This window comes from Paracoccidioides lutzii, assembly GCF_000150705.2.
Source record: "Paracoccidioides lutzii Pb01 unplaced genomic scaffold supercont2.6, whole genome shotgun sequence".
NCBI classification, from domain to species: domain Eukaryota; kingdom Fungi; phylum Ascomycota; class Eurotiomycetes; order Onygenales; family Ajellomycetaceae; genus Paracoccidioides; species Paracoccidioides lutzii.
Window position 1 is genome coordinate 611,282 of NW_015440952.1, and position 22,947 is coordinate 634,228.

The 22,947-nt window shown below is 44.2% G+C and overlaps 10 protein-coding genes across 10 annotated transcripts; 5 read left to right on the top strand and 5 right to left on the bottom strand.

Annotated features, from left to right (window-relative positions):
- Window positions 1-577: 577 nt before the first annotated feature.
- On the bottom strand, window positions 578-2,814 carry PAAG_02778 (hypothetical protein; the record flags this gene model as incomplete). Its single annotated transcript, XM_015844747.1, has 4 exons — window positions 578-1,395; window positions 1,475-1,549; window positions 1,612-1,998; window positions 2,058-2,814. The coding sequence occupies 4 exons, from the start codon at window positions 2,812-2,814 to the stop codon at window positions 578-580; spliced, it is 2,037 nt and encodes a 678-aa protein (XP_015701825.1).
- Window positions 2,815-4,534: 1,720 nt separating this feature from the next.
- PAAG_02779 (hypothetical protein) lies at window positions 4,535-5,311 on the top strand (the record flags this gene model as incomplete). Its single annotated transcript, XM_002795257.2, has 2 exons — window positions 4,535-5,057; window positions 5,133-5,311. The coding sequence occupies 2 exons, from the start codon at window positions 4,535-4,537 to the stop codon at window positions 5,309-5,311; spliced, it is 702 nt and encodes a 233-aa protein (XP_002795303.2).
- Window positions 5,312-5,682: 371 nt separating this feature from the next.
- Window positions 5,683-6,545, bottom strand: PAAG_02780 (hypothetical protein; the record flags this gene model as incomplete). Its single annotated transcript, XM_015844748.1, has 2 exons — window positions 5,683-5,912; window positions 6,038-6,545. 2 exons carry the CDS (start codon window positions 6,543-6,545, stop codon window positions 5,683-5,685), a joined length of 738 nt encoding a protein of 245 aa, XP_015701826.1.
- A 1,587-nt stretch (window positions 6,546-8,132) lies between these two features.
- On the bottom strand, window positions 8,133-8,400 carry PAAG_02781 (hypothetical protein; the record flags this gene model as incomplete). Its single annotated transcript, XM_015844749.1, has 2 exons — window positions 8,133-8,221; window positions 8,307-8,400. 2 exons carry the CDS (start codon window positions 8,398-8,400, stop codon window positions 8,133-8,135), a joined length of 183 nt encoding a protein of 60 aa, XP_015701827.1.
- A 270-nt stretch (window positions 8,401-8,670) lies between these two features.
- On the top strand, window positions 8,671-10,880 carry PAAG_02782 (hypothetical protein; the record flags this gene model as incomplete). The annotated part of the gene is made up of 4 exons (XM_002795260.2): window positions 8,671-8,847; window positions 8,902-9,003; window positions 9,064-10,202; window positions 10,283-10,880. The coding sequence occupies 4 exons, from the start codon at window positions 8,671-8,673 to the stop codon at window positions 10,878-10,880; spliced, it is 2,016 nt and encodes a 671-aa protein (XP_002795306.1).
- A 376-nt stretch (window positions 10,881-11,256) lies between these two features.
- PAAG_02783 (hypothetical protein) lies at window positions 11,257-13,709 on the bottom strand (the record flags this gene model as incomplete). The annotated part of the gene is made up of 7 exons (XM_015844750.1): window positions 11,257-11,950; window positions 12,008-12,120; window positions 12,201-12,303; window positions 12,370-12,643; window positions 12,705-12,804; window positions 12,860-13,515; window positions 13,658-13,709. The coding sequence occupies 7 exons, from the start codon at window positions 13,707-13,709 to the stop codon at window positions 11,257-11,259; spliced, it is 1,992 nt and encodes a 663-aa protein (XP_015701828.1).
- A 1,578-nt stretch (window positions 13,710-15,287) lies between these two features.
- Window positions 15,288-16,247, top strand: PAAG_02784 (hypothetical protein; the record flags this gene model as incomplete). The annotated part of the gene is made up of 3 exons (XM_002795262.1): window positions 15,288-15,373; window positions 15,409-15,539; window positions 15,736-16,247. The coding sequence occupies 3 exons, from the start codon at window positions 15,288-15,290 to the stop codon at window positions 16,245-16,247; spliced, it is 729 nt and encodes a 242-aa protein (XP_002795308.1).
- A 1,343-nt stretch (window positions 16,248-17,590) lies between these two features.
- Window positions 17,591-17,815, top strand: PAAG_02785 (hypothetical protein; the record flags this gene model as incomplete). The annotated part of the gene is made up of 1 exon (XM_002795263.2): window positions 17,591-17,815. The coding sequence occupies one exon, from the start codon at window positions 17,591-17,593 to the stop codon at window positions 17,813-17,815; it is 225 nt and encodes a 74-aa protein (XP_002795309.2).
- Window positions 17,816-18,837: 1,022 nt separating this feature from the next.
- Window positions 18,838-20,598, top strand: PAAG_02786 (tRNA guanosine-2'-O-methyltransferase TRM11; the record flags this gene model as incomplete). Its single annotated transcript, XM_002795264.1, has 5 exons — window positions 18,838-18,951; window positions 19,037-19,899; window positions 20,050-20,255; window positions 20,352-20,476; window positions 20,542-20,598. 5 exons carry the CDS (start codon window positions 18,838-18,840, stop codon window positions 20,596-20,598), a joined length of 1,365 nt encoding a protein of 454 aa, XP_002795310.1.
- A 233-nt stretch (window positions 20,599-20,831) lies between these two features.
- On the bottom strand, window positions 20,832-21,858 carry PAAG_02787 (HIT domain-containing protein; the record flags this gene model as incomplete). The annotated part of the gene is made up of 3 exons (XM_002795265.1): window positions 20,832-21,103; window positions 21,281-21,392; window positions 21,529-21,858. 3 exons carry the CDS (start codon window positions 21,856-21,858, stop codon window positions 20,832-20,834), a joined length of 714 nt encoding a protein of 237 aa, XP_002795311.1.
- Between the last annotated feature and the right edge of the window lie 1,089 nt (window positions 21,859-22,947).

A 22,947-nucleotide genomic window follows, 5' to 3' on the forward strand; every position in this document is an offset into this window, starting at 1 on the left:
CAATATCCCCTTCGGTCCTGTTATTGCTTGCATTCTTCGTCGGGAATTCGGTACGGTTGGGTTTGCACTGTCAGATGGACTAGGTTCTATTAAGTTTTAGGGTTGCGTCAAGGTTTTTTCTTTTATGACTATGCGGATGGATTGTTAGGGTGGATATCTATATCTTTTTTTTTTGTTAGTGAACACTTCACTCTGTATATTTCCGGCTTGTCTGCTTGATGTCCTATCTGTTGTTCGTAAATTCCCAACTCTGGAAGCCAAGAATACCACGGATGTTCTCATACGAATCCGAATGAAAGTACGGAAACTGACAATGTAAACGATTGACCCACATAAGATCTATGCCATCGTACCCTAACTTCAAAACCAGATTTTTTTTTAAACCTAGAACATATTTCATTTACATTAAGTTTTCATTTGGTCCAGTCACCCGCCCAAAAAGAGGAGAGAGAAACACGACTCTGGTGCAATTCCATACATCAATCGCTAACCATTAAAAAATATACGCAAATGGGTATAAATCTATGGCTCACATGATTTCATAACAATACATATATACACCATACCCACATAAATTCTAAGTGGAATTCCTCCTCTCAAAACTGGGTCTTTCTATCCTCTTCTCACTACCGTCCGTTGATGTATTCCACCTCTCATCCATGCTCTTTCTTTCCTTGTCATTTTTCCTCTTCTTATCAACCTTCTTTATCGCTTCTTGCGTTAGCTCTTGCCGGAACATCTTCTCAATGACTTCTATTTTTCGTGTCCTGCGGCCCCCAATCCATATCACAACGCCAGCAGCAACATTACACGAGATGGAGCAGCAGAGTATCACAGTTGTGAGAGCAAAAGGACGCATTTTGTAATATATGCCCCATGTGCATGCACCCAGCGCAATCTGGAATAGAGAATGGAGATCCAGCAGCACAATTGTGGCGACGAGAAGGCGCAGGGGAAACGCAGTGTGTGTTGTTGTCTCATGTGGTTTGTAAAATGTGTGAGATTTCGAGAGTTTCTCCTGATGGTGTTCGAGACGCTTCTCTTGCTTTGGGGTAAGGACGGAATATTCTTCAGGTTTGTCTTTCTCTCTGTTATCGCCGTTGTGGATGTTGTCATTGTCCTTGTTTGTTTGTGTAGCCATTTCGACGTCGATGTCATGATTTACGTTGTCAACTGCCCTTACCGGAAGGTCATTTTTGTTCTCGAGTTTTGGGAGTTCTTTTTCCCGTCGCAGTCGCCAGGTGAGGCGGGCATAGTGAGCTACAAAGACCATGTGGTAAGTATCTATAGCACGGAATGGGGCGAGCCCGTCTCCTACTACAGCAAATAAGGCGACAAGAACGTTGTCGATGACGTTGATGATGTAGAGCTGGCGGCCACCAACATTGATCCAACCTACAAAGTACAATGGCATTAATTTGGGGTTAAGTGGACTGGGAGCATAGTACTTTGATTGATAGGGTTATACACATACCTATTAGGAACAAAACCCATGCAAGCCCGAAAAGAGTAATCAAAGTCGCGTACAATGTGACCAAAAAACCAAGCGCTGCACACCAATTTTCGTTAGTTGTTCGTCACCCTGATACATATTTAAATGTTATCACTTACGTTTCCGGACATATTGCCCAAATCCCTTCATAGAGCGTTTGAACTTAGATCTTCGCGAATGAAGCATATGCCTGACATGATCGTTGAGTTCTAGCTTTTCTGCCTCACTCCAACCCGTGAGTGTCTCTCCATCGGGTAAGACGGCGAAACACAACTCATCGATCACCGCTGATCTGGAACTTTGTAAACGTAAACGTCGTGATATACTTGCATCATCTGTGTCCAGAGTCTCTTGGTCGCTCTCACGCTCCTGCTCGGTGGAAGATTCGTCATGAAGACGAGGAGTCAAGGAATATAGTGGTCTTCGATTCAAAAAGTTCCCAAGATCAGGGATGAAAAGCGAATTCTGCACATTGGCAAGGGTAGTGAGTGTTGAAATTTCAGGGTCTATTCATCTTGTCAATTTCCGATTGGGATAGAGATGTCAAGTTAGAGGATTTATATACCAACAACATCGAGAAGATCCACCAGTCCAGTGTCGTATTCGTTAGGTAACCTATTTGATGCTGCCCTTACTTCAGTGCCGTTGACCGTGGAAGCACGAGTCAACCCCAGAGACGACAATGCAGACACGCTTGCCCTACGCAATTTCGTTCGGTTCTGAGATAGCTGGGGGCCTGCACCTAATTGTGGCGACACATTCTTCGATGGTTCCTCCGCCACGGGAAACATTGGTGCATAAATTGCCGCAGTTGGAATGGTATTAGCCGAGGGTTCACCAAATATCTGCCTCCGCTGAGGCTCTGAGCTGCTTCGACGTCGAGTTCTGATATCCACCACATTGTCCTGAATGGGGATATTGTCGACTTGCAAATTAGATAGTCGCGTCACCGACTGTGCGGAGGGCCGCCGTAGCACTCGTATACTGGGTCTTTGTGATCGTGCTAGGAGCAATGCGCTTCGGGTCTCGTTCGAGGCTCCAGCGCCCGAGGATGCAGGAGGTGGAGGTGGAGGAGGGATTGATATCTCCTCGAAGATGGCATCGTGAGGGGCCTCCGTGCGATCCATGAATATCAGAGATATTGGAGATTTTGTTGCAACGTGTATCTGCACTGGCATGCTACCATATATAGATGGAAGGGCAACAACAACCTGTAAACATAAGCACATTGCGCACACATTTTCAGGAACAGGTTGAAAGTCCCACGGTTTGCTTCTTAGCCTTCCAAGTTCGATGTCACCAAGAATGACTAAAAGATCCATGCTTGATCTGCTCACGTCATAGTGCTCGAGGTTGGCTGGTTGGTGTTTAATAATCTGCATAGTAGTTCCAATTCGTGGCTAAAGAAAGTCAACGACGTCAGTCGATTGGATGTAGTTAACAAAAGGCCTTAAATTATTAATCCAGCAGAGAGGGGACGCCATTGTGAGAACGGGCATTGAGTCCAATCCTTCACCATAACTTGGAGATGTAGTTAACTATCTGACTAATTTTCAACGAGTTAAATATTCAATGTGATGCTCATATTCAATGTGATGCTCAACTATTGTGGTGGAAGGATTTCTGTTGAAAGATGAGGTTTCTCCGCGATATTAGCAAACCAATATCAAAACACATCAAAAAGATCATGTACTTCAAATTATTATAGAATCTTTCAATATTTGTAACGTGGGCGGCGCCGCAGTGGTGTCTCTGCAGTGACGTCATGTAGCTGAGGGTGGTTGATACTGAGAAACTGTAGTTAGTTATGGGTGAGCTTGACCAACTTGCTGCTGATCTTAATATGCTTATGACAGAGGGAGATACTGTCTAATCAAGGATGTTCATAATCATACAGAAACTCATATGCTTCAGTACCTCAAATATCCTAGATGTTATATACTGGCTCTCAGAATGATGAGTCAGATAATAACCTAAGTTAAACCAACCAGTTAACTAGTGTAACTAATAACTTCTCCGCACTGCTGTTGCCCACGAGGTCGTGTCAAGGCATTCCATGAGATTGTACCAAGGTGCTTGTGACAGCACGTAGTTACACCAACGATTTGCGCATTATGGTATGACCTCATCGTTTCTCTCTTTTACATGGGATCTGCGCGTGAAGGTCATTATTTTGCCTCTGGACGCAGCAAGGGGACTACAACTCGGCCACTTTCTAAGGGCCGTCTTTTATTTGTTCGCCTAATTGCTGCGTTTCAGGGACACGCACTTGTTCCTACTGTGTAGGTGGTTCCCATCGGCATGATCACTGAATGCTTTCAATATGAAACAAGACATAGGGTTGAGGCTCAAAATCTCCGATCGTTGTATCATCCTGTCAATCGCATTTTCTGCAACTCTCAAGCTGTGGAAAACATAGCCTCCTGCTGAAGATCGCCTTTTCAGCACAATGGAGTCGATCTCTTTTCTTCAGCGCGATTCGTGCTTAACGTATTCCTAGATGCCCAACGTGGCTCTTCCCCTTTCTGCAGCCTGGTCTACGAACCTTCAACGCAATGCGTTCGACAATTCTGATAAGGCACTTGGGACTGCGCTTAGTACAGCTGCTATTTTCAATCTTTTCTTGGCTAACTACCAGTTGTTTACCAGAGGCCCGAAGAATAATGCAATGAGAGCAAACCAATACCACTAGCCTTATAATCCATATGGTTTTCTTGACTGGTATATACTCAAGCAATATATCAGGTTGCTTCGCCCAGCGTCAACCATCTGCTTCACTGGCAGAAGGCTTTTCGTGTCTCAACATAAAGTCATATATGTGGTGCCAATTATGAAATATCTGAATCCCGCAGAGCACTCCATAGCCATAAGGGGTTTGATCAGAATCTCAATAAAAATGCTACTTGGATAGGGGACATCCAGACCTCTCCCCATCACACTTTTATGCTAATCTCACCGGCCCCTTTATCACCCTACTCATCAAGGGGCGACGATTATCTATCTTCGATCGACATTCAACTGGAAGCACCTCCCAAACCAGCCATGGCGAGCTTCGACGTGTGGAGCCCCATCATTTCCTTCCTCGCCATGATCCAGTATATAAACGCGTTGGTCGGCGCCCGGGGGGAGATGCGATCAGTTGACGGTATTATAAATTGCACTTACGACGTCTTTCTTACCGTCAAAGAAGATTTTGAAAAGCTCCAGGAATATCTACCCAGTTCACGCAAACGATACTTCGAGCGCCAGATCAACCGCACCGAGAGAGAATTGAAAAAGGCGCGAGATATACTGGATATTGAAGAAGACCAAAACATGGGGAAACGACGGATCAACGATATCTATTGGGTCCTGAAAAGGAAGGCCGATCTACAGATTTGTTTGACTGCTCTTCATCAATGTCATAGCACGCTGTTGGAAATACGGTTGGAGTTGGCTATCTTGGAAAACAAACTGCCATGGGTCACAGATCGTTTTACCCTGGAGCCAAGAACGTTGTCATATCCACGTTTAGGATCATCTGGAGATATGAATAATGTGCAGGGGAGGCTAAAGTGGGCTCAAGGTAGGCTATCCATTTCTGTTTATTTCCGTATCATGGACACACGCAATCACTAATTACTCTTGGAATGTATTTTAGGAGACTACTCAAATGGTAGTATACTGACTCTGCCAACCTCGATGCGTCAACGAAAACTCCTCACGAGCCCACCATTAACCTCCCGCAGCGGTTCCTCAACGATCTCCCCGCAATACTCAGCTGTAGAAGAGATGAGCTTGTGGCTTCTACAGAAGCGCCGCGATGATGTGTTTATATGAAGGATTTGAAGGATTAGGAGAACATGGTCGACGCCGTGATTCCTGATTTCTCGAGATCGATTTTCCTGCCCCCCTTGAGGATGATATCTGTGTTTCCAATTTTACTTACGCGTTTATGACCTTATGAGCTGCAACGGATTGGATCGTGAGAAGTTGAATTAATTTTGGTATTGAGCTATTTCTGTTTTATTCCTGACCAGCTGAAACTGGCTGGTTCAAGAATATACTGACTACTTTTGCCCCCCGGGAAATGCTAGGGTGCTAGCTAGAGAGGGAAATGAAATTCTATTGGTATAATAATCGGAGTAGGCTGACAGGCACCCGCAGTCCAGGAAATATTTACTCCAAAAAAAAAAAAACCCTTACAAATATCAGTAGCTTGCCTCCAAAAACTCTTCTCGACCTCTCATTACAGTTGGGAACTGAATATCACTCCCTCCGTGCCAACTGAAGGTCCAGTTTGCAGGATGCCTGCCCATCATATCCCCTATCATCCTCGCTGTTTTACACAAAATGAGAAGGTGATCGTCTCGTCTTTTGTCAGTGGGATCATTAGCGTACTTCACGAGTGCGCCTGCAAGATTCTCCGCAACTCTGTGATCTATGTTGGATTACCCCATAACGTATAAGCGACATGTTCAGAAATGCGAGGTATTATTTCGGGGGAAGGCTATGAAAAAAATAAAAAGAAAAGAAAAGAAAAGAAAAGAAACAATGTGTTTGTACCGTTCATGTGCTTTTCAATAACATTGCTAATAATGGTACGTGCGATATATCTAGAAATCAATGCCCCGCTATCGTCCCGCTGAGTGCGATAGAAGTTAATCGAGTGTTGATCGATAAATAATCTGAACGCCGTGACCTCATCCCGGATCGTGCTATCTTCTGGTGGCTGCTCGTCAGGGATAGTTCCCAGGGCTGTTGAGCGACGCTTGTGTGCTTGTGTGCCTCGTCGCGACGGCACTTTCGATCCAGCATAAGATTGGGATCTCGAATGGGTTCTGGACTGGGTCCTCGATTGATTCCTCGACTGTGTTCTAGACTGAGTTCTTGAGGGTGCTTTCGAAGCCGCTTGGGATGGGGCTACTGTTCGTCTTCCACCCCCAGTTCCGGAGACAGGTCTTCCTTGGGATCGCGCGCTTTGGGATGGCGGACGAACCGCTGGCCGGGGCTTATCGAATGTTGTATCGAGGGCATCACCATCTTTTTGAATTTTGCTTGAGCCGCATCCCATTCTATAATAACAGGCATTGCTTTTTTAAGTAAAAGTTGAGTGACCTAACAACATAGTTCTCGGTGCAAAATGAATGGTGTGGGGGAAAAGATGCATTGGCTATGCACCAGGACTGCCAGCGAAACAAGGGTCCGTGTCTGTCAATATAAACGCCAAGGTGGCGGTCGATCTGGCGGAACACGGTATGATAGCTTCACCACTCCGTCTCTGAGGCCATAAAAAATGGACTGATTGCTTTCAGATGGGTTTTTTTTTTTTTTTTTTTTTTTTTTTTTTTTTTTTACATCATTGCTACGCTGTTGAAGGCCGGGTTGTCACTTAGAAGTTTCAGCGTTCTTCTGGGACTGTCCTTGACACGTTGACCCCTGAAGATGATCACCCATTCATAACTCATTGATTAATTCATCATACAAACAACATGGGAAAACAATGTGTAATTTCGCTAACTATTCTACATAATGATTTTATATGACATCAATCATCAGCATTTGAAGATGTCAAGTCATTGAAAAAACAACAGTTTTACACCCCGCCCAGTTGGTAACGTAAGTGCTATGTGTTTACCTGTTGGACAAAAGATTATCTAGATATTAGCTTTCGCTTTTCGCAAGGTAACTAAGTGTTGGTCGTTATCGGCTTTTTTTTTTTTTTTTTTGGGAAGAATGAGCAAACATCTGTATGTTTACACGAGTTGTGGGTAGTGGTGACACTTGACAGCCATCCCCCCCGCCTCCAGGGCTTCTTGATAACAGCAGCTACGTGGTACAGCTAACGTTAATACAACCCCCATCAAGCGGTGTAGTGATTGTTGTTGTTGATGTAGATGTGGTGGTGCCAGTGTATTGTCAGTTCAACGGCGCAGGAGTGGGGCTGCAGTGGGGCTACTGCTGGGGGGGTATTATGGGAACCTCGGGCACGCCCCTATTAGGTAATCCCATTCAGCCAAAACTTATTTTTCCGCTGGTAAACCAACCAGTTACCCCCTTGAAAAATTGAAACCACATCCCACCTCTTGATACATACCACAAGAACGAAAACAGGGCCAAAAAATGGAGAATCCCGTGGGCTAGATACAAATGCCGCTCTGAGACTCTTTGCGTTTGAAATAGGGTAAATCAAATTCTCGATGGTGACATGACCACGTTCCCTCCTATGAAAGTTGGGATGTTCAAGCTGATATTTTGGGGTGTGCTAGGCCTAAAAAGCACCAGAATTTCGGTAAATACGCCCCAAACCTCAACTAAAAGCTTTACCCACACATAGTGGTCGTGGGTATTGAAACCTACTTGGATAGCTATGGCCTAGCGAGGTCCCGGTCAGCCCCCCAAGCCAGCCTTAAAACGGATGATCTGGGCGGTGTTTGGGTTGGGAATATTAGCGTCCCCGCAGGGTTTGTGATTTTAGCCCACTGATGACGCAGGGGAGCCCAAAGTGAAGGACGTGGTACAAAATAAATCGTTTCCCAGATCGATTTTGTGCCGGCTTATGGTTTTGCTCTGACGTGGCGTGGAGGCTGCATCAATGATGACTTTGTGCCACCTTCGTACTTTGATAAATATGCCAATGTCTGCATATTCAGTCCAATAGTTACACAGAAAAGCTGAGAACATGCATGTCAGCCAAGGCCTCTGCTTCGCTGGCTAACTCACCGTGACCGTTTTCTCGAATCAACAAACCTTGAAAAAAAAAATTTATATAAATAAAAATAAATAAAAATAAATCGGACTAATATCATGCCCTGGATGAGTTTGCGTCGCTTACTACTCCGATCAAGCATTTTCTCACTTCTGCGAGCCTTGCCCATCAACTTTGCTTTAATTGGCCTACCATGGAGTTTTGAATTGATGCCTTGCATTCTGCAGTGTGGAAGCTTTTGAATAATGTCTTTCAGACTTGAGAATTCATATCTTGTTTCTCAGCATTTCGCTGATAGAAGACCAGATACATTCAAACAATACTCAGTATCGGCCAGTTTCTTTTAGGTATTTTGTTACTGGACCTCGTTGCAGCTGTTTCCAATAGCAGGATCAAAACCTTTTTTTACATATGGTGGGGTATGGGAGTATTATCGGGAAACACCTGGTGACGGTGTAGCCTCCCCGTTTGCGGAGGAGAAACAATCGATATGGAAAAGTCCAACGCAGTTCTGGAGGACATTGACTCCCCTTTATGGGACTTTTCATATATTTGGTCATTCAAAGGGTTTGACATTGAAATGTCTTCAGATCCTATGGACACGGATCAGTCAATCCGCGTTAAAAAGACCGAAGTTCTTGCTCCCGCACACACAGGGAACAACTCCGTAAGCTATTCTTGGAATGTTTATATCTGGAATTTTAGCTAATCAGGGTAATAGAGATTCTGTGTTACGCCTGATTCTTGTCAAGAGTCTCTCTTAACCAGCCTTTTGTCAGCACCAATATTCAGTGGCCCGGAATGCGAAAAGCCCGCATCTAATGTGAGATTTCTGAATTTTCATGAATATCAGAGAGAAAGCGCTAATAGTGTCGTGTCTCAGGAGTCGCTCGGTTTGTTATTGCCCTCCAGGGAAGAGCACGAAGACAAAGACTACACTCAGATGACTAACACTAATTTCTCCGCCGAAAGCACCGATAGCACTGGAGGTAAATGTGCAGCCCTACAAGATGAGAAAGAATCTATCAACGATTCTAGAGAAATGTTGGGGCCACACGATTGGAATTCAATAACGTCCAGATGCTCTTACGATGGAGATGCACGTTGTCTTAATGACTCAAGTAGCGGTTTATCATCTCGAAAACCTTCAATTTCAACATCATCACGGCATGTACGCCAAGAGCGTCCAGTCATGTCTGGTCTTGCATCCAAAATTAAAGGATGGATGACATCGCGAAGGGATACTGCCATTGATAGCTTAAATCGAAGAGCTTCTAATCAAAATTTCCCACAACGGAGGACACTTGGTAGTTGGACGACGTTCAGGGCAAAACAATATCTGAAAAGCCCATTACCCAAAACACCAACAAAACTCCCAGCACAGGCTAGTTTTGAGACAGATCTTGAACCTCCGGTTTCGGACCCCCCAACATCCACAGTTCAGACTTCTGATCTCCATGAGGCATTTTCGCTTCAGCATTCTAATTCCGTTGCGAGTTCAATCACCTCCAGCGTCGTCGCCAAAACACTAGCAAGGTCTCAATGCATCCCACGAAGCTTTCATAAAACCGAATATGGACGACCGCACCTAAACCTGGATGTCCCAATAGTGGAAGAAAGGGGCCCTCTTCCTTTCCAGTGCACTTTCTGTTTATTGCAATGCGAGAACAAAGAGAACTGGATCGACCATGAGCGAAATGTTCATATGTGGCGGCCAAGGTCTTCACATCAACCCATCCGGGCTGCAAATTATAGCGGAGCATCCAGGGAATGGCTGGAATCCAAACGTGACTGGTTTTGGAACTGCGGATTCTGCGGTATCCTTCTCCAATCATGGGATGAGCGTCAAACCCACTTCATAGTGCACTTTGAGGATAAGGAGACGATGGCATCTTGGAACCCACTTCAAACGCCTTACCCTTTGGATAAATTCTTGCTAACTCCTGTCATTGGCTTTCCGCAGTGGAGTCCAGCTCCATTGCTGTCAAACCAACAAGCTCGGATACGAGATTTTGTGAATTTGTACGTGATGCTGTTCCTTTTTGTCTCTTTTCACAACACAAATGTTTACTAGCAGGTAGATACTAATTGCATCTTTAAAGTGCTTTCGACCCACGACTCCCATGGTGCAAAGCTTGTAAAATACCGCTCACAAACTGCAACACCTATGAGGAACACATAAAACAATGGCATTCTCCCCCGATAGCCTGGCGATGTCTGAATCTCGAACATGCTGAGAGACCTGGCTTATTTTTCGAGACTGTCGACGAAAGCCGTATAGACACCACATCTATACAAGAACATCCCTTAGTCCCCGAAACCTTCAGTGGGACAACTGTGAACGGTTCCAGCGATGGCGACGCCACTTGTTCTTCCGATCATTCGGGCTGTTCGAAGTCTGCGTTTATTCCTGTAGAAGACGAGTTCCCTGCCGTTAGGGCCTACGAATATTGCCTCCTTTGTGAGAATATCTTCCATTCAAACTCAACGGATCTAGAGGAGGAGCACAAGAGACACTTGCGGGAAACGCACAACTTGGATGAAACGAAGCGAGGTTCCAAATTCTTCAATGAAGGGCAATTTTTGCTCCATTTAGCTAATGGCCATGGCGTCACCCTAGCCCATTTGGCTACTTTGGCGGAACATAGCAGCCAGAAAAATCGTGCACTGGCAAATTGGACGCCGACGGATTTCATCTGAAGAAACTATGCACTCGCAGCTGACCGAGATGCCTTGCACCAACTTTGTATTCATTAAAATGATTCCTTTGTATTTGTATACTAAAATTATCTTTCGTTCGTTCCTCTTTGGCCTTCGAGCCTTACTTTCTGTGAGAACTATTACTATTTCCTAATTTTATTTTTATTTTTATTTTTTTAATCTGACATTTAGATACATTAGTTAAAAAACTCTTAGCATATTTATCGTGAAGTTAGCTGGTATCACAGCTTCCTTAATAGAACTCCTTTCCGAACACCGTGCCATGCACGAGATATGTACGTATGTAGTCCGTATGGACCAGTTAAGTCAACAACAGTATATCGAAGCCAATCCTTAGTCGTAAACAGCGAACGAATCATTTATCCTTTGTCCCTCCTGCATGTCCACAGTTTGACCAATCCACGGGCCACGAAGCCTGGGAATCTAGGCTTATAGCCTCATCAATGCTTGTATACTGCCAATTCACTGGAACTTCGTCACTCTCTCCAATCACCATATCCTCAAACCAAACTTCAAACTTCAAGTGCGATGACCCAATGACCAAACGCACCTCGTACTGAATTTTTAAAAACTCCGGATTTCGCTTGGAACCCCACCATTTCTGCACTTTAACAGGCTTTGGGTGTTGCCTAAGCAGTTCCCGGCTCACTCTTGAGTCGATTTCGCAGATGATGCGAGCATCACCCTCGTTGCTGGTCTGCGGAAGGCGGGTTGCAGGGGACTGGGACATGGCTATCAAATCTTTCCAGGATATCTCAGAACTGTTGTTATCAAAGACGCGGTTGAACTTCTGGCTTATGTATTGGCGCTGGTGGATAAGCTGGTCCCGTTTGATAAGCCATTCGATCTGGTTCACGGCATATCTTTTCCGATCATATGGGCTGATTTTTATGCCCTCGCTTTGGCGTGGAGAACGTTTGTTTTGACTGAGTCTGTTGTTGAAAACTATGCCGTACGAGTGACAACTCCTGCGACTTGATATGATGGAGTGTCCGTATCGCAGGCGGTGAATCCGGTCAATTACCAGACCTCTACAGACTGCTAATTGACTGTAGGATCGGTCAGTACATCGTATGTTGGATGGGCAATGCGGGATCAGTCCTCACGGGTCTTCTGATATTAAAATCCGTTTCGCTGCCTTCCCATAACCGTATTCCCTTTTGAAGCAATCCTGAACATAGGGAGAGGATCCGAGGCCCCCGGAAAGGACAAAATGGGTCTGTCGTCTGTTGGTCAAAAAAAAAAAAAAAAAAAAAAAAAAATTGACACTCGAACGAGAGGAACAGAAAGTAAACATACCACTTTTTCAGACGGTGAGAGTTCTCGAATACGTCGAAGCTGCTCGTCAATCATCGAAAAAATGCGACAGATCTGTTCATCGAACAACTTTCGGATATCATCCCTTTTGTGTTTGTTGGCTATTCAAATCCAGTCAAGAGGTAAAAGAACCGCAAATTTTTGGACATACCCTGTTAGTATTATTCTTCCATTTTCGAACCCTTCTTCGGGATTGTGATAAGCCCTTGGAAGGCCTGGTACGTAAGGGGCGATTTTATTTAAAACAGATTCTATCTGGTAACCAAAATTTTCCTTGATGGTCTGAAAGCTACCTTTGGTCAAATCTCGCGCTGCATACTTCAAAGACCAACTAACGTTTTCGCTGTTGTAATCGATACATTTTAAACGGGTTTCAATTAGCCTTTGGAAGGCCTGGTCGATCCGGACGGAGCCAATTGGCCTTCCTACACATATGCAGATGTGAGCAGTGCGGAGACGAATGGGTGAGAGAGAAACCATAGTTACCATTGACGAAGTCAAGTTGTTCCAACTCAAGCACCTCCTCAGTATGACCTTCGCGAATTTCAAATTTTTGGGTGGAGAGGACTTTGAGAACGGATACGTCCTGTATGTCTGTAGTTAGCGGACCAATTTCAGCTGGGACAGGAGAGAGCGCTCACAGTTGTCCCTCCTCCAGCATCGCAAATGAGAATGACATCACCCTTTCGAATGCGCTCCTCATTTCCAATCGCCAGTTCCCTTCTTCCTTTCGGACTTTGGATCGAACGTTGATTTTTGAAATTTTTTGCTGAATAAACAGCGGCGGCAGCTGCTTCAGATAATTTAATCTCCACCGAGTGGGCAGCGCATTCACCAAACCCCGCCCTTGTCACAGTTCTGCTGAATGTCTCAACGACCTTCGAATTTTGCCAAGTTGTAGGGAAACTGAAGAGGTATTCCACGGGGTGTAACTTCCAATCGCCCATCACATCATTAGCGAACACTTCTGCGTTTCTTATATATTTAATGATGTATTGTCGTAGAGCCGTCAAAAAGTCGACAAACCACAGTTGGACGTCTTCATTCGTCCAGAAGACTTCGGGGCTGTTCTCAAGCCCATCAGTGTGAAAGTCAGGATCCAGATACAATTTGAAACAGTCTATCACATCCATTCCACGATGCAGTTCCTCTGGCTCATCAAATCCCCATGACACAGGTTTCATGCAACCTGCTCGATACCAGAGTTTGGTCGGCACCTTTTTGGCGACCTCCTTGTTTCCCGGCCACCGATCCACGTCAAGCGGAGTGTCCATGTCTCTGGTCGAGAAAGCGACTCCTAATAAGGAACAGCCAGGTTACTTTAGTTTCAGTTACATCGTGAAGAAACGACATTGCATGCGTTTGTTATCGGGTGTCGCCCAGAGACGTATACACAGCGCACACAGGGAGAGCAGAGAAGATGCTGCTAAAGAGCATACCTGTGTGAGTCAAGCCAACGTCAATACCAACGTAGATTGTTTCCAGTGACATATTGCGCAACGCCATTATGGAATATACAACAAGCCAAAGGCAGAAAACAATCAAAATGAAACGATTAAGGAGTGAATTGGTCGGAAGATAGAATACTTCAGAAGATAGATCAAGCCCAGCTTGCTTAGTATATTAAAATCAGCCATAAGACTTCCTGTTAAATTCCTCTCCGGCGGCTATTATATCAGTGGATTGTGTCTGCTATCCCATTGGAAAAAAAAAAAAAAAATCTGCAGCAGAGCCCCCTGACGTCAACAGCGGGGGTAGCAACTTTCCACATTTCATCGTCGGTTTAACAAATTCAGTCTGGATCGCTGTCATTCATTCTCTTTGTTAGGGACCAATTGAATAAACCATGGCTGCTTCATGGCTGCCTCCTAGCAAATCCGAGAGATAGCCAAATCATCGAATTCTGTCACCCCGCGAACTCTCACGGTCATGTGGTGGAATCATCCTGTTGGCAGTGCGTTCTGTATCTACTCGGACAAAACATCGCATTTGGAATTGGGCTATGATCTCCAGAGAAAACCACGATACGATCTGCAGCGGAGATATCCATCTCATAACCCTCGGCAAAATTAGTAAAGAGACCGTCATATGCTGGGCGTAAGCGTTGGGCAGAATACCCTGCTGCCCTGGACGTGGCATCAAGTGAACTAACCAGTTAACCAATGCGGCATGTCCTCACGACGATTCTGGGTGCCCTAGATGCATCTTCTTCCGGGATTGCCTTGGGATGTATGTAATCTAATATGTGCTCTAGTTATGGCTCTTGTGCAATAAGAGTATATGTCATTCATACCCAGATAGAAGATTTAGCGAGCCTCAGGGACTCCCGAGGCCATCCAAAATTCTTTGTCGAGGTCGAGGTGCTGGTAACTAAATATTTAGTTACACGCAAAGCCGACTCTCGCCAACGTAATTAGTTATTAACAACCGAGCGGATCACCAAGCTGAAGTCATGCACCAATTTATTAATCTACCTGCTTTGACACGTCAGAAATGCACCCGATTCCACAATAAAAATAAAAATAAATCTCACTGGAATTAGAGGGAAAAGACTGGAATTGCAGTGGCTGTCTTAAAAGGTAAAGAAATCATCTTTATTCATGAAGTAGCAAGACTGTAGTTGTCAAAGAGGATGATGTTTCCAGCTCGCAATGCTAAATATCAACCGAAATGTTTTAAAACGCCGCAAGACAATTCGGAAGAATCGGATGCAAAATATGTCCCGGAATTGATTTTTGTATATAAATTAGCTGGCATGGGCCATAAAGGAAAATAGGGTACAATCGGATATTCGACGGCTACAAAAAGCCGGGTGAAATCCGCATCGACTGAGATCAGAACGATCAATGAAGTGGTTGTGTTGTTCCCTTTTCGGATAACTTAACTATAAGAGAGTCTTAGCAGCAACCAAAGCGCAATTGTAAACGACAGCCGTTTGGAATAGGATATCCCGTTAAAACGTTCAGAGTCCGTTCGAATCTCTCATCAAAAACACGCGGTCTTTTCGTGGGGTCATAATCTTCCGTTCACGATATGATCCGCCTGTTCTAAAAGACGACGCACAAAACAATGCCTCTAATGAACCACAACCGTCGAATAATCACCCTCAAGTGGCAAGAATATATCCTTCGCGATAAATACGATTGGGACAATTGGTACGAGGACGTATGCTCTGTGGCAGTTTCACAAGGGTACAACGATATACCGATCTTGACACCGAAGAGATCGAACCACCGAAAGAACACGAACCCTATGAGATTGAAAATGATGCGGATCCTCGAATAGTCCTGGAACAGACTCAGATGTACAAAATAAAGAGTGGTAAGTTCAAGGAATGCAAGAAATCAACCAGATTCATGTATAGATACTTTCACGGCAAGCCTTAATCCACACGTGCGGAATCAACTGTCAGATGAGGAAATCCACGTAAGATTCTTCAAGAACTGAAGGATTATATCACTCCTACTAAATGGCAGCGAGATGTTGATCTTACTGCTCGTTTTCTGAGACTATCCAGCTATGAAGAAGTTTAGAGGCCAGTCTTCGAGCGGCTCCGAGATTGGGAGGATTGCCATCGTCTTATTCTCCGTTATGATGCGGACGGATTTACAAGTGAACGAGGCAATCTGCATAGGTTCTTGGATGCTGTTCAGGCTATTCACCCTGAATTCTCGGACTTCTGTTGTCAAGAGATGGAGAATCATATTTTGGCGCGAAACATCTACAACCCGTGAGATGATACATCTCTTTAGAAATCACTGCAGATCTCGCAGAAATGGCAGTGAGGTAGGCACTATTCAAAATACAGCATTCGCTGCTTACCAGGTCATACAACTAACTCTACGCTGTTGCGTCCTCGAGCGGCAAAGAATACTACGAATTCCGCCCAAAACATCAATAATCTGGTTAAACCTGCAATTCCTAGGAACCCATCGCGTTCATGTCTCTGCGGGGGAAACCATCGCTACGCTCACCGCCGAATCATATATGAAAGCATCAGTCCCAAGGGTTGGATCCCAAACGCTTTAAAAAGATGCAAAAATGAAGAAAGCTCTAGAGGATCCAGCAACGAAAAAGAGTGTAGATAATGCTCCCAAGACGTGAAAACGGGACAAGAATAATCCAGCGGTTGTTCCCCCTTTCGGATATATGAGATTCGACGCTATTCTCGTTTCATAGTGTTTCACAGCAGTCATTGTAGAGCGAGACATAAAATTAAAAAGACTTATTAACTTCAGAGAATTCACCTTCCGACTGTTTTATCTCTGCCAACTTAGTCACTGTTTGAACCCTTCACCTCATCATATCATCTTTCTCTGTCATATCATACTAAGTAGACTTCTCTTCTTGTAAATCTGAGCGGCTCTATTCATCTTCTCAACTGATATCTCAAAGACTTTTGAGAATGACCTTGTGATTATTTTTCATTCAGAGTGTGAGATAGAGAGTAGTTCACTTATTGATTTCAGAACCTGAGTATCCTATGAAAAAGAAAAGAAAAAAAAACATGAAAAACTGAGAATGAAAGATTGATTTGATCCTTCATATGACGAGAAGAGAAGAGAAAAGAAATAGAGGAAGCCAGCTAAGCTCTTATAGTACGGCTGGTCACGTGTCGAGCGGAAATCCGTGTGCTCAAGATCATTAAAATTCCAGGGGCTGTTGTTGACCTAAAAACGGGGTTATCCAGTTCACCCGTGCCGAAAACCTGCCTGTTTAACTCGCTATTCGCTACGTACGTCTCCATCTACTGTCCATGTTTGGCTGCCCGGTTCCTTCGCGGTATGTTTGTCACCAGAGGAGACATCCGATGGTCAAAATTTTGACATTGGTTACTTATTTATCGAGCATGTCGAGGAAGCGAAAGGGAAAATGGTGTCAAACGCCTGGATTGAAAAGCAGGATGATATAAAACTTACGAAGCAATTTCTTTCGTGATCTAGTCGGATATTCTTGAGTCTTACAAGCACTCTCCTCCCCAAAGATTGGATCCTTCGTTATAGATAACAATGGATTCCTATTCCTCTGCCTAATATTAACCGACCTCTTTCTCTCGGCATCCAAGAACTAGAGAGTGAGGAGATGAGATTTCAATCAACATGCCTTGGGATTACACCTTTTCTGCTGTTGAGTCTTATGTTGTGAACATTCTTTCCCTTCATGATAACCAGCTTCAACGCCAAACAAATGCAATAAATGACACGGGTGACTATATCTACCAAACATAAGCTCTGGCAGAGCAATGCGAGCAATTCTCTCATTATTCCTCCGTCGGAATCTTTGTCGCGGACCATTCACCTCTATGTTGACAGATATCCATCAAAGCAAATATATTCGTTAAGGAAAACTGGCATATTTCCTCCCTGGTCGACATGGAATGGGCATGCTCTTTGCCTGTTGAGATGGTTGAACCTCCTCACTGGCTTACGGACAAGGGTGTGAATCAGATAGTTTTGAAAGAGTACAACAGGGCTCGACTGGGATTTATGAACATTTTGACAAGTGAAGAAGAAAACTCAAGTTACAATGCCAGACAACACGATGAAACTGTCGGCTATCATGAACCAAGCTTGGGAGATGGGAACATTCCGGTCTAGCCTAGCCCTGTCCAGCCTAACTGTACTTTTCATCCTTTTTGACCAAAAAAAAAAAAAAAAAAAATCAACTGAGACTAATTGGGAAATGCCCTGATCACGATGTGTTTCACGAAATTATGCCATGGTAGTGGATACAGTGAGGATTTCTGGCACGCAAGCTAACAGACAGAAAGGACTATGATGCCTGGCTTCAACAGGCATTTTGAGGAAAGCATTTACACGAGTCAAAGTTTCGGCGACTCATAATTAGTCACTGGCCGGTTTTCTTACTTGCGCCCTACTGGTTCGGCTCTTGGGGTCCTTTCTGGACAGCTCCTTCGAGAGGCCGTATTGCCTTCTCATTCTTAAGCCTTTCTCAATTATCTCGTGCAGCTTTGGTCGAAGAGCTGAGCAACTGGACAGTCTTTCATCGTACAATCAGGACGAACAAATATTCGCGTTTGATAATTGTGTGAACTCGACAAACTTAATTTGACTTTCTTGGGTACGCAAGGTGGTCAATAGTAGTAGACAACTAGTCTATTGAAGAATATATCCAACTCTTAGTTCTGTGAGGGCATGACAACGCATCTATAAAGGTAAATACGACCTTTGCACCCCAGAACATCGCTGCTTTTTGGTTTTTCTAACTGCTAGACATTGATAAATATATTAGGCAGCCCGTAGGAAACTCCATCTGTTCTAAGGATTTACCAGCCGTAAGGGACGTTGGACCGCCTGTTTGAAATCGACCGAGGAATCGTGGTAGCTCTATCTGCTGTCACGTGTTTGAGCTGGGCCGGGTCGGGTAAGGAGCCTTGGCGGTGAGAGCCAGGAAAAACTCCTACATTATGTAACGAGTTACTTTCGATGCCTGTCAAAACGCTCCAAAACTTTTAACAGAACTCCTTTTTCTATCACAATCTTGGGAAAGGGGGAGCGTCTCACCTACGTTTGGAGGGTAGACAGATTTCGTGCTGCACAAATCTAAGGCCATGTGCATGACGAAATAGTTTTTCAAGTTCAGAGACCTTAAAGCATAAATGGAGTACTTGATTCGTTTCGCGCAAGTCCACGAGTCGTTTCGAAAGCCCGAAATTGAGGCTCTTGCAACTCTTGTGGGGACTAATGTTGAGTTCTTAGAATACACAGAAAATGTCTGTTGCCTATAGCCTTTTCCGTAGGGGAAAGCAAAAATTCCCAAACTATCTGTATAGCTTGAGTACTAATTTTTCGATCCAGACACCTTTTGCCCTCATCAAACTTCAAGATGAGGCCGCTGCGAGAGCAGTTATATCTCGAAGCATCCTAGCAAAGGGTATTTATGAAGTCTGGGGACGGGGTCAGACTTACGCAGAACTACACACGAATATCCGTAAACGGACTGCATCGAGATGGAACGACTTCAAAAACATGTCATTCAAATTTTCCATAGATTCCTATGCGGGGAAACGCTCAGCAAAGGAGAAAATTCAATTAATCCAGTCTTTCGCATACATGGGGTTTCAAGGTACAATCACAATGACCGATCCTGATGAGAAGTTTTGCATATTTGAAGAATATCCGCGGCGCCCAGTTAAGCCAGGTGAAAAGCGACCTGCTCCAAATTTGCTCTACTTCGGTAGATGGATTGCGTGTGGGAGCAGAGACGTTATAGATAAGTACGACTTGAAGAAACGAAATTATATTAGCACCACCTCAATGGATGCCGAGTTGACATTGGTTACGGCGAACATGGCTTTGGCGGCGCCAGGAAAGGTTTTTTTTGATCCGTTTGTGGGAACTGGAAGCTTTTGTGTGGCTATGGCACATTTTGGAACATATACACTGGGCGCTGATATTGATGGACGCAGCTTCAGTGGTAAAGATAAGCAAAAAGGCAAATCGATAGGCCTCGTCTCGAACCTTGAGCAATATGGTATCCAGCAATATTACTTGGATGTTTTCATCTCAGACCTGACGAACACCCCCATTAGGGCAACACAGTTTCTTGATGGCATTATTTGTGACCCACCATATGGTGTTCGAGAAGGATTAAAAGTGTTAGGAAACAAGGATGGTAAAAAGCGGGAACCGTTTCTTTTAAACGGTGTCCCAAGTTATTTGTAGGTGCACTTTTTCCCCCTTCACTCTTCCGCCCTATATCTTTTTGATATAGTCCGTCATGTGCGCCAAAAAAAAAAAAAAAAAAAAAAAAAAGTCTTGGTTCGAAATGTTAATTGTTTTTTTTTTTTTTTTTTTCCTCTGATAACCAGTTTGGACGGATACATTGCCCCCAAAAAGCCGTATAGTTTCGATGCAATGCTAGACGATATTCTTGAGTTTGCTGCTATCGCTCTCGTCCAAGATGGGAGAATATCGCTCTGGATGCCCACAGCCAATGAAGATGATGTCGAGCTTCAAATCCCAAGTAATCCACATCTTGAACTTCTGAGCGTCTGTGTGCAGCCTTTTGGTCATTGTGAGTTCTTCCATTTTGCACATTCTCTTATGTTTTTATTCCATGTCTTGTGATTAATTACTGCCTCCAGAGTTTCTATCTAATTCTCTTTAAAAGGGTCTCGTCGCCTTCTCACATACCGTCGACTTCCAGATGGAGAAGTCTCGCACTTCAAACCTCGACGACAGAGGGAAGAGATAAATGGTGTGAATGCAGACGATTTAAATGCCTTTCGGAGAAAGGTATGGAGTATATAACTTTTGATTTGCATGCGGGTTTCTATGTCGAATTAACATCTATCAAATAGTATTTTACAAAATCCAAATCGGAACCCAAAGATAGCCCTGACGATAGGGCACCCTGAGATACGTGGGACCATGGTTTCAGTCGTCTCTCTCTTTATCTACCACAGAGGGGTAACAAACGCATCCATGACCGATTACCTTCACCGACAACTTTTCTCAACGCAAAATATCGTATGCTTTTTTTTGGGGGTTGGGGGGAAATACTCAGTCAAATGAAATCAAAAATAAACCAGTCTGCTTTTAACCTCAGCACGAAACACCAACAGAAATTACTTATCCCGGCGTCAAAATATCACAACTTCTCCATCCTCCTCCCTGTCCACAGCTCCAAATAGCCGTCAAGGTCCAAGTCAACACCCTCCTCTTCCTTAACTCGGATCACCTCTTTCGCCAATTCCGCCCTCAATAGAGCTACCGTTTCCTGCGCTTCGTCGTCGTCAAGTTCGTCTCTCTGCCCACGCCCAAACATCCTCCAGCCCCCCTTGGTGGGAGTTCTCGTATCCAAAGGCGGCCTTGGGATAATATGGAAGTGGACGTGGGGCACTGTTTGTGACGCTCTCGCTCCTGTTGTGTATGGAAATCGAGAGAAACGGGTGGGAAGTGTGAGAAGCAAAATTGCGTTATACCAGATTCAAAAGAAAAGTGAAAACATATAACGTTAAATACGGGTGCATGCGTGATCAGGCATATAAGTTCGATATTATCCGATGAATATATAACTTATAAGGGTTGGGAACACACCGTTATTTTGCACAACATTCCAATGTGCTGGTTCTTCACCACGAGCATCTAACTCGGTTCCCAACACCGTCCTAACCACCACCCGAGAAAGAATCGTTAACCATTTACCAAGCTGCTTGGATATCATTGTATTAGCATATACAGCCACAGGGGTCTTTTCGAAGAAGAAAAAAAAAAGAAAAGAAAAGAAAAGAAAAAAGAAAGAAAAAGGAAAACAACAGCAAGAAAGAAAGCCGAAAGTTTCTAACCTCGCTCCCTGCCTCAACCCCTACATTCCCCAAATTCTCATAATGCCCTCTGGAAACCACAAGCACATGGCCCCGTGTCAGCGGCATGATATCCAGAAATGCCAAGACATGTTTTGTCGACAGGATCAGGTGCGTCTGTGGCTCCGGTGGACCTGAATCGGGTGTCGTGGTTGTCTGGGGGTTGATTGGCAGGTCCAAACGGGAGGGTGGGAAAGGGGGGTGAGCGGCTGCTACGGCACAGAAGGGACAAGATGGGGAATGGGGCAGATGCGGGTTGGGGAAGGGTTTGGCACGTCCGCGATATGCTGGTTGCCATAAACCTGATGTCATTTTGGGAGGGTGATATTGGGGTGAAGAAGTTGTTGGTTTTGGGGGAGCGTAAAAATGCAGAGTAATTATTCTTGGCGGTGATTTGTTTGATCAGGGAAAAAAGAGTTTGTTTTAAATACGTGTTTGTAAAAATGGGTTTGAACGGGTGGTTTGGACGTGATTTAGGTTGTTGAAAATATCCGGATAAAGCAAATATTGCACATCTGAATAACAAATCATCGGGGAAAATGAATATGTCGATATGTTTATCAAAAACCGAAAACAAAGCAAGTTTCAAAAGATATCCATTTGGAAGCCAAAACGGAAGACAGTTTACCCAATCTAAGTCCGTACAATTAAGATAAATTTCGTTAATTATCCTTTTTTCTGCGCACACCGAGTTCAACCACGTCGGTTTGAGCGATGAGTCTGTCGCAGAACCGAGGCACGAGCATAACAGCTAGACCGGAAATATACTACTAGCGTACACTCCAAAATTATCTACATCAGCTTCAAAAGTTGCTCGCTACCGTAACAAAAGCATCGCATGGCATTCCATAGAAGTACGTCAGTTGGAACCGAAAAATGCCAAAAATAAATAAATAAATAAATAAAAATAAATAGAGCACGAGACAAAAACCTTTAATGCCGGTGTAAGGCTCGGAAACAACATGCAAATATTATCTAAGGTTCATGAATCTTGCCTCTTACTGTCTCACTTCAAAGTGCTGGTCCTCGCCGAAGTCAGCTCCCAACCTTCAAACACCCGATGTCAGATGCAACCCACACTGCAAGAGACATCCAGACGTATGGATTCCAAAAAGTTATCGAGAGGAGACGAGAAAACCCATGTTCCCATCTTAGGTACCAGCGCTTTATTTCAGAGTAATAGTAAAGCTGAGAACAAAAGAATTGGGCGCATAGCGCAGACACCAATGAACATAAATAAAACATGTAATTTATGTTTCTCAATCTCCGAATCTTCGTCCAGAGGCAAGCAATAGTAACAGCAACGCAAGCAGAGAGAAAAACAAGAGGTCATCAGAGGAACTACAGCTCTTTTTGAATAAAGGAGGAAGAAATCAAAGAAAACAAGGCGAAGAACAAATA